The following is a 13,884-nucleotide window of genomic DNA, read 5'->3' as shown; positions in this document are numbered from 1 at the left end:
TACCGTTCCATGCTTCGATGTCACATCTTCCCAGGAACGCCAGTCTCCCACAATGCCACACTGATCATCCAACTTCCCCCCGGTAAAAAAATAAATAAATCATACACTACAAATGCACTGAAAACCTTTCATTTTGAAGACGAATGGCAAAATATTGGCCTGCCACCACCATGTGGAAAAAGCCCATTGTGTTGGGCTGCACGTTCTTTCGGACGTCACATGACACATGTGCCAGTACAGGGGAAGACGGACTGCTGATGCCCTCAGTTCCCAAAGCAAACAGTCTGATAGCTATTAACAGCAGCAGCTATATCACCTACTTCATTCTTAGGCGTTTGGTATGGAAAGTGATCATTTTAAATACGAAGAAGTCTCAAGTTACAGGCTGCACATACGTAATTAGTGATTCCTGAACAGGCGGTAGAAGTAGTTATGGAATAAGAGGATTCCGCAGAAATGAAACAAGGACATTGTGGTACTTAATGTCTGTTTTATTTCTAGTGTGGATAACAGAAAACAGACGAGCTCCACTTGTAAAACCACCTTGGTAGGATAAAAACAAAAATTTGAAGCCGTTTCACAACAAACAGTTTCCATAAGTTTGCGGGACGGCAACAGCCAGACCTCCCCCCCCCCCCCACCCAGAGTCAGTCTCAGTCTGAAGCCGGAGCAGCAGCTGGCAAGCAGGGGGTCCTCCCAAAGGTCCTCCCAAAGGTCCCCCCCCCCACCCCATGGAAGCAGCTACAGCGTCACACCAGGAGAACGAGACAAAAAGGAACTCGGGGACGATTCAGCTTCTGAATCAGAGCAAAAGAAAAAACAACAAGCAAAGACAAACAAAAAAAACTGCAAGCATTTAAAACTTTGGTTTCAACAGTGAAACATCAATGACAGTGATTCAGAGAAAGTAAGGAGCAGGACAGGAAAACTGGAGAAGCGTCAGACACTCAAAGGGGAGGCATCCAGTGTACCTGTACTAAAGAAGTACATTTCTAAAGGCTCCCCGTACACCCACAGCGCAGTACCAACATCTACAGCTGCCGCACATCAGTGACATGAGCAGCCTTCAGTCTTCCAGTTAAAATGAGTCACATTAGAAGGCCAGTGTACTAATTTGGTGCATACTGGGAGACAGTCAGTTTTCATAGTAATATTCAGAGCAAAATCCGCTATAAAAAGTGCCTGATGATCGTGACAGATACTGCATGGAAAATTTTTTAAATTTTCCCCATACCTTCAGAAAATGTTTACGCCAAGGTCATGAGATGAGTGTCTCTCTGTACAGGACATGTACCAAAAGTGCACATTTAAAAGCCACCAAATGATTTCATCATCAGTAGTTTTTTTTTTTTAAAGAGTAAGAACAAAATCACTCCAGTAAAACGAACTACACAGTAATTGCTACTTGGTAATTACTTTAAAATTCCCACCAAAAAACCCATAAAGGCAAAGGTTCTGTAGCTGCAGCCTTTTTAAAGGAACCCCCCCCTCTAAATGGTAGTGTCTCGAGCCGAAATCATTAAGGCGCCACGTTCCTTCACTGTAAGGCGTGTACTTTTACAAAGAGGCCAACCGGCGCCACCAAGTCTCAGACTCTCAGCGTCTGCATTTACCTTCATGGGCCAGTAGGGGGAAGCAGCACACCATTAAAAAAAACAAATGTACAGCAGGGAGGGAAGTAGTGGAATAAAACCAAATAAAAACAGCAAATACTTATTGGGTTAGGGTAGTAGGGGCCAAGTGAGGAAGATAAAATGCTTTGCACCGTGTTGTGCCGTTATACACCTCCTCAAACCATGAAGCGTTTTCCGTTTTCCCCCAATACACTCCCTGGAACAAAGGGCTCATCTGTGCTGCAGCCTGGCAGAGAGGCTGCGTCTGGCGTAGGTGGCCTGTCTCTGCTGGGCTAGGAAGGACTGCGCCTGGCCTGGGGACCCCGTGCGCTCACCCACGACCTTCTGATGGAGAGCCATGCCCTGCGAGGACGAACGGTCAAAGGTCAAGGGGAGGCTGCCTGCACACAGGCAACTCCTGCAGGCCGAACTGCTGCTCACCATGTTGTACCAGGCGCTGATGATGAGCTTCTCCTCCTGATCGTGTCTGGATTTTGACTTCTCGAAGTCTTGCTGTACGTCAGAAGGGAGCGTCATTTTGAGGACGTTTGGCGAGTCTCGAACTGCACCGCGATTAAAATTAGGACCAGACAGGCACCAAGGTCTCATACCTCGAGGTAGTGGAGCTTCTTCTCCTTCTCATTTAACTGGTTCCTGAGATTCTGCACCTCTGGAGAGCTGGACTTTTTCTTGGGGTCCACAGTCTTTATCACCTACAAGTCACATAAACCTTGAATGCTTCTCACGGCCACAGAGGACTGACCAGCTCGGAGTTGTCGACTCCCTTCGTGGTTAGATCTGCACACTGACCGTCTGAGCCTTCTCCACATACTGCTGGTAGTGCTGCTCCATCTGCTTCATGTCCTCATCCTTCTTCCTCAGGATCTCCTGCAGCTCGCTGATCTTCTTGGCCACTGAAATGCAAGGAGACAGGAAATAAGCAGGACAGTGGGCGCGGCGACGATGCCCTCGCAGCGGTGCGGCCCTCACTGTTGTTATCCATGCCGGGCTCCAGGTCGTCGATGACCTCCTTCTTCTTCTGCAGGTCTGAATGAGCTTCATGAAGCTTCTCCCTAGCAACAACCCAGGTTTGGAACATGAGCACCTGTCATGTGGGATCAAGCAGTGATGGGCGGTGGGGGGTAACGTAAATAATGAGGAGCCATGTACTCACAGGTGCTCTTCCAGTTTCTTCTTCAACAAGGATGACTGTACAGGGAGGGGCAAGACGGGGAAGGAAGATTAGCACACGAAACGAAGGATCCCAGGACTGGGGGGGGGAGGGGGTTACGGTCAGCGTGCTCTGGGGAGGTACTTACAATGGCCTGTGACGTGCACCGCATTCAGATTCGGACAGGCGAGGGAGAACGGAGGAGAGATCAGGCATTAGTGGTGATTTTCCACAGCAAACAGGTTATGATTTTTTTTTGGGGGGAACACTGGCAATGACAATCACAAAGAGGAAGTGACACGCCACGTGATCAGAAGGGAGGGGGGCATTCCGGAAGCTTCGCTCCTGGGGGGCCAAGAGGACCTGCGGGCTTTGAAGACGCAGGGTTTTAAGATGCTTATTAAAAAAAATAATAATAATAATTATGCCCCATTAAAACACCAAGCAGAAAAAAAAAAAAATCACTGAAAAATTGAATATAAATCAAATTAATTTCAGGATACGTGCTCTAGCATTAACAATTAATGCATCTCCTGCCTGAATTGTTAATTTTTGCTAAATATTACCCATGGCCCCCCAAGACTGGAAAGAATGAGCGCATGGCTCTTCAGATCAAACAGGGCAGAAAGTCTCGCTCTGGATTTGCCATCGCAGAGTGATCACTGCCGCCTTCACCGTCTTCTGGCTTTGCGGCAAGCAAAAGGGACAGCGGCCCGACTGGGCCAGCCTGAACACGGCAGGCCCCAACCGCCATCCTCGCACTCACATCCTCCGCCTTGCTGCCCTGCTCCTGCAGCGCCCTCTGCAGCTCCTCCACCTGACTGCGCAGCTCTGCGATCTGCTGCCGGTCCAGCCTGGAGGAGAGGAGATGCACACACACACACACACACACACACACACACACACACACACACACACACACACACACACACACACACACACACACACACACACACACAGCTGTCACACGCCGCTCGCCGGCCAGCACGCTGCCCACGGCCGGGCTCACACTGTCGTCAGCAGATCAGAAAAAAGCTGCACTCCTACTCAGTAACACACACGATCATCTGGCACCGGTGCCGTCCAGCCTGGCCCACGCAGACCCGCTCTGTTGCTCTAGAGAATGTGAACACAGGCTTCCCGCAACTCCGCATCGCCCGGCACCGACGCCCCACGGCGGCCCGCCTCCCCGGGGAGCTGCTGGAAGGTGCCCACGCACCTGTTCTGGGTCTCCAGGGTGTTGTGTCTCCTCTGTGACTCCTCCAGCTGGCTCTGCACCTCGGCCAGCTGCAGCCTGTAGCTCTCCTCCTGCGCGCACAGCATCCTGTTCTCGCTCTGCAGCCGTACCACCGTCTCCCTGGGGGCCCGCAGCAGGGGGGGAGCAGAGACCATTTGCACAAGGGTGTTAATTTACTCCTTAATACAGAAGCGGACCCATCCGTGCCCCAGGGATCTGGAAGATGCCGCCATTCCCAGATCACCGTGTTTGGAAAACAGAAGGTGTCACATTAGAGAAAACAATGCGTGCATGTGTTTTTTTTTTTTTTTTTTGGGTTGGGGGGGGGGGTTTTAAGGGGCTTACTTGAACTCTGTGGGCATGATCTCAGAAGCCAGGTTTCCCACAGTGGAAGCCGAGTCATCACACAGGCCACCTCCAGGGGGAGACAGATAGCAGAATATGACACGGCTCGACGCCTGCCAAAGGAAGCCGGCGGGGGACCCAGGTGCGTGGCTCCCCGGCAGCCTTACCCGATTGGCTGAGAAATGTCTGCTGCACCTGCGCGCAGCGGAGCTCCTCGTTGGTCTCCCGCAGGGTGTCCCGCTCCGAGATGAGGCGCTGTGAAACGCACGCACGGGGTCACGGTGAGGGCACGCGCCCCGACGCAGCGGCGCCTGATGAAGGCGTACTAAACCTGGCTTTATCTGCCTTTTTTACATGCCGATTGAGATACACCAGACTGGTGACCGGACAACAGCTCTGCCCATGACAGTCTCAAAGCCAGTGAAGTATGAAAATGAGTTTGTACAGCTGCTGACAGCATCTCTGGGCCAAGCAGCTGTTAGCAGCTGCGATCTCAATCTCTGCAAATGTTAATTATTAGTTTATAATGTAACTACAAAACAGTAAACATAACAAGTTAATAAAAAGGATTCCTAGTCCCCTGTCTATTCTCTTGTATGTGTAGTAGGCAAATTACGACGTGTTTTCTTCAAAATCAAGCATAGCTGAACTGAGATATTTCTTCATGAGATAAAACCAGCCCAAGGAGACCCTTTTGTATGGTAGTATGCAGGTTTGGAGTGGGGGAGGGGGGTTGTATGCACACAAGGAATAGCGGGAGTGCCACTTTAACACTCAGACCAGAGTAATCTCTGCTAGAGTACACTCGGAGTGTTAATTTAAAGCAGCAGCACTCCAGTGTCAGGAAAATGCTCCCTTTCTCCCACACACCCAGGGCCACAGCTGCCAAAGTGCTCCTCCAGTTTACAGTGACTTGTCTCGCCCTGGAAAGTCCCCCTCCCCCCTCTCAAGCAGGACCCTCCCTCAGCTTTCCAGCCCACGCCACCGTGAGGAGCGGCCGTGGAGAGCAGGCGGGCCTCACCTCCTTCTCCTTCTGCAGGGCTTCATACTTGTCGTAGAGGTTATTGTACTCAAACTGCCACTTCTCCGCCTTCACAGCCTCCGACGTGTGCTTGGCGTGCAGCTCGTGAACCTTCGGCGTGCACAGTAGGGGAGGGGGGAGGATTACTGCGCCATTCTCTCAGCAAGAAAAAGATATCCCTGACCCCCCCCCTGCAGCGAGGCCATTCCGAACAAAAGCTTTACTGTACAGTGACCAAAAATAAATAAATAAAAAGATTCTTGGCCTTTGTGGCTAAAGCAAACCCAAGTGACCCCGGTAGTGTACACCGATGTCTCTGAATGCGACTCGGCCCCCTGTCCGCGCCGGCGCCCCCTACCTGGCTCTTGTAGCCGTCCAGTTGGCTGCGCACTGCACAGCTGCGCCGCTGCTCTTCTTCCAGCTCGCAGGTGCGCTGCATGTACACCGTGTTACGCTCCTCCAGCAGACGCACCTGCCGCCGTAGGTCGCCCAGGTCCTCCAGTTTGCGCTTGTACGTGTCCACCAGTGCCTCTAGGCCGCTCACGCGCTCCGACGTGTGTCTGTGGGGTCAGGGGGCTCAGAGGGCGGGGGTATCCAGGAGGAAGCCCACATCGCAGGCTCATCCCCATCCAGTTTCATTCACTTTTACCATGCATGGCTATGCCTACCATTTTGCTGTAGTTCTCATGGCTACTGACAGGTCTACTTTAACAAGATACTTGTTATGAAGGTAATATCACCACATCAAAACTTGACTGATGCTGATCAGATGGAGATTTACCGGATGTACGGCAGATCAGCGAATCCCAGCGCCGGCCCCCCAGACCCTCACGACCCGCCCCCTCAGCTTGCCTCAGGATGTCCATCTCATCCTTCAGAGCCTGGGCCTCCTGGGCCAGGCTGGTGAGCTGCTCGTTGCGCTGCTGCAGGTCGGAAGCCTCGCGCTCTAGCAGCTCGGCGCGAGTCCGCAGGTCATCCTTAGCGCTGTCCAGCCTGCGGGGGCAAATGCGGCCGTTGGCAGGCAAACGACCAGCGACTCGGCCCCAACACTGGGAAAGGTGTTGAGGGGAGCCAATCAGTACTTCAGGAACTGTCACATGACATGTAACCAGTGGAAGATTCGCCAGTGGACCAGAAGGAAGTCCCCTCTGGTGCTTGGTGGAGAGGAGCCCGGCCATCGGTGGGCCCGTGGCTGCTCTGCATTTCACCCTGTGGTTCCGGCCCACCTGAAGTTCTCCTCCTGCAGCTGCTCCATCTGGCTCTGCAGCAGCAACAGCTTCTTGCCCGTGATGGTGGACGAGGCATCCAGCGTGTCGCGGTGACTCAGCTGCTCCTTGAGGGAGCGAATCTCTGCCGACAGCACGGTCTTCTCTTCGGCGGCAACCGACAGCTGTGGGAGGGGTGGGGGCAGGCAGGCAGGGGGCAAAAGAAAACTAAACTGGGTGGAGGAATCTGGAAAACGAGTAAATATTACAGGGCCACGGTGGTAAGTGCAATCAAAGCCGGAGACGAGGTCGTGCCTTCGCTATCTCCTCCTCCGGCTGTAAACAAACTCTCCAGACACTGCGCCTCCCATGAACCGCAAACAGCTGAAATGCATTTCTGATTGACTCACAGCTCACATTTATTCCCGGCAGCTGTGCTGGGAAAACTGCGGGGCAGTCCCACCTCTCTACAAGGGACCGAATCTCCCCCGGAGTCCCAGGCCCAAGGGATCACAACCAACCACTGAGAACGATGATAAGAGCAACAGTGCAGTGTCTGATCCTCATCGCTAACGTATCTCAATAAGAGAGTCGAGAATAACCTCCACAAAGAGAACTCGCCGGGCGCCCCAGCATGGCTACGCGGGGAATCCCAGCCTCCTGTGACACACGGCGACCCCACAGACCAGATGACACTCTCAGACTGTCAGTCAGAGAGGCAGCTGCCCCAGACACGCTGTAAACGGCAGCTTCACAGACCCTGCCCCACAGTCACGCCCTAACGTCAATGAACAAATGTGGATTAATTAGCATCTCAGAAACCAAACTCTTTCAATCCACCATAGACACTCCACTGAAGGCCTGTGAAATATGAGCTCATGCCTAAAATGGCATCTGAGACACACAAGACACCGGACAGTGGATCTGATGACATGTTTCGTTCAGCTAAAAAAAAAAAGTTCCTCGGAGACCTGAATGCTTCATTCTCTGTGGTGAGATGTGGGGTACCTCACAGCGCTGTGCCACCCGACAGTGCCCTCCTGGGGCCCCTCCCCCAACTTCTCCAACCCTCACCTGATGCTCCAAGTCCCGGCAACGCTTGCTCAAGTCCTCCTTCTCCTCCATCTCCTCACTGAGGAAATAGTATTTCCGGGACTGTATTGAAGGGAGAGAGAAAGCAGAGAGGCTTAACTGAAGGAGGTGAACCCAAACTGAGGAGGGATCTCTCTCACACACACACACACACACACACACACACACACACACACACACGTCACCAGCAGGGCCACACCTGGTAGTCAAAGTCTCCATAGGTCTCTGGGGTCCCCGATTCCACAGTCTCCTTTGTCAAGAGCTGTAAGTCAGCAGCGAAACAAAAAATGGCTCTGAGCACAGAGATAAAGGGTAAGAGGCTGCTCCTCTGCACCGGAACCAGTTCCTGACACACGATTTATCACAACAGTCTCAAGCCATTTGCACCATCCTTAAAGTTTAACAAGCTGACAGCACATGGGTTCCCAAGGAAGTATCTCCTGGGTACTGAGGACGAGGAACATTGCTGTCACAAGCCGAGGGCTGAATTATAGCTCGCTGGCTATGCGAAGTGGCACACGGCGCCCCCTGGCTACGCAGAGATAACGGCGTGCACTCTCACCTCCTGAATGGAGGCCATGAGGACGTGCTGCACCGACTCCTCCAGGGTCACTATCTGTTGGATGTGTTCTGAGGGCAGGAGAAAGAGGGCAGCGGTGATGCAGAGTGGCCCTTGGGGAAGGGAGGGGCCACTGGCTGGGCACCTCCTCCGGCTCATCAGGGTCTCTGGCCCGAGGGGGGCGTCCCATTATGCCCTGAGCCGAACAATGCGGGGGCCAGCTTTTCTGTCACCGCTCGGCACGTTCATTTTGTGCAGGGATCGTTTCCTGCTGACTACTGCAGAGTCCATAATGAACAGAGAGTCCCGAGCTTTGGAGATAAGTGCTCGAATAGCATGTCCCAGATTAGAAAAACAACAGCAACCCACCCCCCCCCCCCCCCGAATACTCCGCTGTGATCACCAACAGACATCTGACAATCAGAACATGACAACAGACCACACCATTAAAACATGTAAGAATTGCTATATGTGATATTACATTACATAAAGATACAAGCTTTAATGGTATATTATGAACCCTGAGGCATGTACCAGACCTTACTCTTAATAATCAGTAGACAGGCAGTCCTCAGGTTACAAACATCCGACTTATGTACAACTCATACTCACAAAGATGCTGCCATAAAGCCTGTTATATTACAAACTCAGGCCAAAAGCAACGGTTTGTAATCGTGAACGTACGCTGCTTTGTGACGTCGTGAAAACATTGCGTGGCTTCAGTGGTGTGTCAGCTCGAGGTACAGTGCAGTTCTGCATGTACTTACTTTTGGTATTACAGTATTAAACACCGTCTTATTATGTTTAGGATGTTCTAGTGTATTTGGAATCGTTTCATCTGCTTTGAAGGGTCAAATAACACCATATAGTAAGTATAAACAATCGACTGATGCTAAATAAGAAACTGGATGTAATCATTTCAATTTATATACAAATTCGACTTAAAGAGAGACTTCGGGAATAGATCTTGTTTGTGCTGTGGAGTTTAGAGAAAATTACAGGTGCCTGCTCAGATTAACCCTTACAAAAGCTGCAATGCCTAAATTATGTCCGTATTGTAATCATAAATGTAGAAAAAAAAGGAAAGATAGAGAGGATTATAAGCCTGAGACTGTGTGTTTATGCGAGGGAGAATGGGAAAGAAAATAATTATGCTCTCCGAAAGTAAAATGCAGCACCACTGAGCTCAGTGTCGACAGCATCTTGGGTGGCAACCAATCCAAGCAAAGACAGCCAGCCAATAGCAGGCCAGCGATGAAGCCTGGCTCACAGATCAGATCTACAGACAGCCAAGTGAAACAAGTACAAAACTGATGTGGATCAGTAAGAGAGTACACAGCTGTCACACTCTGACACAAATCGGATATTGCAGCCAAAGACACAGTGGAATGCGTGTCTGGAGAAACACTCTCTAATCTGTTGAATTCTGTATGCTGCTACTGCGAATTGATGGGAAAAGTAGGTCACAGAGAAAATCACAAGTCCATCAGGTGCAACCCTTAATAGCAGCACGGTACCCATTTGTGCGTGAATTTATTTTCAGGAGAGTTAAAAAAAAAAAAAAAATCTGACTGTCCATGAACAGCTCAATGGCCACGAGACTGAATTTAGCTTAAAGCAGCAGCCAGCCCAGATACCAGATCGCAGTCTAACTGAACATCTGTGAGGTGACAAGGAACCAGAGAGAGCGGAGAATCAGGACAAGCCAACTCGGCACATCTGACACCTTGCTGAAGAAACTGTTGACCTTAGGTCCAAATAGGGGTGTATCGAGATCTCGCAATATTACAACATGACGAGATTTCACGTCGGAGTGAAACGCGGTCTCGCGAAGGCGCTGCAAATCAGCTGCTGTAAGCATGTTGACGTCTGAAGAGAGTACCGCAGTAGATGCCCCAGACACTTTTAATTCTTTTGTGTGGCAACATTTTGGGTACCTGGTGGAAAATATAAATGGCGAAAGGGTGACAGACAAAACACGAACCATCTGTAAGCGTTGTAGGAAAATAACGCCGTACACAGCGGCTAACGCCACTGCTGTGCACAGCCATTTGCAGCACCATCAGAGCTCTTTACTTAAGTCCACTGCACCAGTGAAAACATTAAAAATAAGTTTTATTATTGTTATTTATATTGTTTTATTTATATTCTATTTTATGTTCAACTGAAAAGTCAAATGTGTGTTGTGAGTTTGTGGTGAAATATTTTATGGTGCTAGATATTTGTTCTGTTCTTTACTGCATATGATGATGGTGATTATTTAAAACATTTCATCATACATCTGCATTATTTAGCATTTTTTGTCTTTCAAATTAATCCAATAAAAGGGTGCTTTCCAGTAATATATTTCCTCTGAAATTTTCCTTAAAATATTGTTAAAATATCATCTCGTCTCGTTCTCGTGAACCCAATATTGTGTCTCGTCTCGTGGGCTGAGTATATCGTGACACACCTATGTCCAAATGTATTCAACAAGATTTGAAAGACAATAATATTTTGTATGTTCGAGGCAAGCATATTAATTTCATATAAAAGAGCTCATCATCATCGCTCACCTTGCTTCTTCTCACAGCTGACAGCACAACCCAGAACAAGCTGCACCAACTTCGCCAATTCTGTCACGTCTCCCATCTCTCCAATGAGACTGACATCAGGCAGGTGCTCATCTAACACTTGCTGACCCAACACCTACACAGGGGAAGGAGAAGGCAGGCTGGAGGTGACAGTAGAGAAACGCTGGTGTGTGTCCAGCAAGCTGTTTCCCTTTGCTAAGGTTTTACGCTGCAGATAGCTGCATGACTCACATCGTGGTAATACTCCAACATGCTCTGAAGGATCTTCTTTAGATTGCTAACCTGTTGAAACATTAAAAATTCAGTGAATGCTTACTTTCCAAACGAGAGGTGAAAGATCATTGGCGTTGCAGGGCTGCTAGCTGGCCAATTGCATTTCAGAGACTCGGATGACTGCTGGACATGTGACCCGTTATCCGTCACCCGTACCTTCAGTCGCCAGTTGGTCCCCCTTTCGTCCTTAATCCTGCTGACCCATGTCTCGTTGAACCAGGATGAGTCTCTGATGCAATGAGAAAGACCCCATCGGCACCACAAATGAGACATTTCACATTACAAAACTAAATTAAATCCCACTAGTTTGCAACAGCAGCCTGGAATACAGGCATGAGTTAAATAACATGATGCCAGCATTAGAGGGGAGGGAGAGACATAATCTGTAAACTTCCATATAACCTCAGAGTGTGAAAACATTGGTCATACACTGACATTAACAAAATCTGTCAGGTTTTTGAGCATCAGTCAATTTTCCTACGAACAAACAACAGAGGATCCTGCCATCTGATGACGTAAGAACACGATGGGCCTATGGCCAGACCAGAATGTTCCCTTCAGTGGTATTCTATAAAAACGACGGCAACACTCTCATGGTCACTCTGTGCATCAAGCCAAGACTCAAATGGCAATCAAATACCGCTTGGAGCGTCATAGCAAAATAACAGGAACATCGGAAAGACGTCCTCCAAATGGAAACCATGGGTTAGAGGCTTTGCATCGCTTTAAATCATGCTTGCAGCACCTCAAACCTAAAGAACTGCAGTCCCCCTGTCATGTTGGGCTTAACACCTCAACAAACAAGTGGGATGAAATGACATCACTCTGCTTAATGCTGCAACGGGTATATTGGAGAAAAGAGGGTTTAACTATCGATTGATATTTTAAAAAGCAGAACTTTCCAAGCAGAATAAACTTTAAAAAGTAGCAAATCATTTCCTTAAATTTATGACGGACAGAAACAAACCGTTCTGTCTGTGGATCCATTCACACCGCTTGGCTATGCGGTCAGGGTTTAAATATGATGGGGCAAGAACTGCATGTAAGATTTGCCGCTAAGCAGGCTGGGACAACAGCTACGAGACACTTATTTAAATATACTAAGAGGAATGACCATTCGTTTCGTTCCAATAATTCTGAAGTGCATAGAGACCCAGGGAAAGCGTCTACACTTCCAGGACACCTTACTATTCTGCAGGTTGGGATATAAGGAGAGAGTTCTAACTTACATACACAGTGTATATATGAGAATATAGATATTACTAAACAGGTCTCAAGTCAGCTATTATTTATGTATATTTTCTTGACCCACACAACAGCTGCGGTTGACCATCCCTCCAAGATCTTTCTACATTCCAATGTGGCACTATAAGTAACTGAAAGACTGAATTATGGGTACCCAAATCGAAAGATTAACTAATGATCCAATTAAACAAGGAGTCCCACTTTAGCAATGTGGTTTGAATCACCATCCTTCTTCCACATAGAAATTACTAGTTGACTACAAGTCAGGGGTTGCTTTTTTTAAAATTATGTTATTTATCAGCAACTTAAAACCTGCAGGAGTAGAAGCTGTTTGGTCAAAGGCAGCATCATGGCGGCGGGGTCCTTACATGCTGTGCAGGGCATGAGCGATAGCCACTCCATTGGTCAGGTCCGCCTTGCTGGCGCAGGAAGGGGCTTGAAATGTCTGCAGCTGACAGAAGAGACGGGTACTCGGGTACAGCGCCGACACGGCTGCTCTTTGGTCTATACGTGGGCTTACAGTAGGTGAACGGCGTAGCTTTAGCGGGGCGCTGACAGGTAGTCTGTGAGTTTTTAAGCCCGTGATCTTTGATGGGCTGTAAAGTCACCAAGTACGAATGTATGTTTTGCAGGAATGAAGCGGACTTCTCATCGAAGTAAAGGTTATTCGGGGCTTACTGACAGATATGCAGCACATACTATCCTTACAGAACCTTGAACATTTAAAGTGGAAGGTTGGGGGGGGGGGGGGGGGGGGGGCTACCCTTCCATTATAAGTTCGCAAACTACAAGTTACACGTAGTCACAACATATATGGGGTAAAACACCTGGTGTGGTTTTCCCTCAGATACCTGAGACTTCAGATTAAAAAAAGCGGCCCAACTCTGACAACAACCAGGCGAGACGGTTCGTGGCAGAGTTCACCTGTTTCACCCGGAAAGTAGCCAAGTAACATTCCCGGGTAGTAAACAAAAAAAATGAGGCTGACAAAAATAAAAACACCTCACGCCAAACACTTACCCAGCTTAACAACGAGTCGCAAAGCTCAGCTTTATCTAAACTCATCGTCGTCCTTGTGAAACCTGGCTGCCTGTGTCACCAAAGCGGCCGAGTCGCACTCTCGGGTTATCGGACACGGCCTCCGAGCTCCCGGTAACTCTCGCGTTTTTCCGCCGGCGGAACCGTACGTGAAGAAAATGCAGTCGGGTCACCATAGCAACATGTCAACAAAAGGTGACCGTGTCTGTGCCTGCTTAAAATTAACAACAATTGCAAATCATAATTTCGTCTTTGTTGCAAAAGAGATCACATGTAGTGTATTTATTATTATGGTATTAAAAAATATCTTAACTTCAAGCATAACGACAGATTTTTAAATACTTGTTTAATATAGAAATTTCGCGAAATGCATAATAGTGCAGAGGTCTACAACTATTTCCCCCCGAGGGTCAAATTCCATCAGTGACACAAAGTCAAGGTTCACTGCTTCTGCAGAGAAAAATGGTGACCGGGGTGGTCCCCCGATGATACAATTCGCTGGGTTGGGGGGA

General features: G+C 49.0%; 1 protein-coding gene across 2 annotated transcripts; it reads right to left on the bottom strand.

Moving 5' to 3' along the window:
* Positions 1–470: 470 nt before the first annotated feature.
* On the bottom strand, positions 471–13,512 carry LOC125742103 (protein Hook homolog 2-like). Of its 2 annotated transcripts, XM_049013772.1 has the most exons (22): positions 13,355–13,512; positions 12,703–12,785; positions 11,246–11,318; positions 11,048–11,098; positions 10,799–10,931; positions 8,247–8,314; positions 7,884–7,946; positions 7,667–7,747; positions 6,614–6,777; positions 6,240–6,380; positions 5,746–5,947; positions 5,388–5,498; positions 4,534–4,621; positions 4,367–4,436; positions 4,004–4,141; positions 3,551–3,638; positions 2,788–2,822; positions 2,604–2,686; positions 2,424–2,527; positions 2,225–2,326; positions 2,055–2,126; positions 471–1,976 (listed from the first exon to the last, which is right to left on the bottom strand). In XM_049013772.1, exons 1-22 carry the CDS (start codon positions 13,397–13,399, stop codon positions 1,845–1,847), a joined length of 2,127 nt encoding a protein of 708 aa, XP_048869729.1. In that variant the 5' UTR covers positions 13,400–13,512; the 3' UTR covers positions 471–1,844. The 2 variants fall into 2 exon arrangements, with proteins under 2 accessions (XP_048869729.1, XP_048869730.1); XM_049013773.1 differs by lacking the exons at positions 11,048–11,098; positions 12,703–12,785; positions 13,355–13,512 and having other exon boundaries at positions 11,133–11,261.
* Positions 13,513–13,884: the final 372 nt, after the last annotated feature.

Source organism: Brienomyrus brachyistius, chromosome 5 (assembly GCF_023856365.1).
Source record: "Brienomyrus brachyistius isolate T26 chromosome 5, BBRACH_0.4, whole genome shotgun sequence".
Lineage (NCBI taxonomy): Eukaryota > Metazoa > Chordata > Actinopteri > Osteoglossiformes > Mormyridae > Brienomyrus > Brienomyrus brachyistius.
The sequence above is the reverse complement of the archived record's forward strand: the minus strand, read 5'-3'. Positions and strand labels throughout refer to the sequence as shown.

Bases quoted from the DNA above. Each gene is read 5' to 3' on its own strand.
- LOC125742103 (XM_049013772.1), bottom strand. From the start codon at position 13,399: ATGAGTTTAGATAAAGCTGAGCTTTGCGACTCGTTGTTAAGCTGG. The intron at 7,947-8,246 runs GTGAGAGTGCAC...GCTGACTTACAG, and splicing joins TCATGGCCTCCATTCAGGAG to CTCTTGACAAAGGAGACTGT. The intron at 7,748-7,883 runs GTGTGGCCCTGC...CCTTCAATACAG, and splicing joins ATGGAGACTTTGACTACCAG to TCCCGGAAATACTATTTCCT.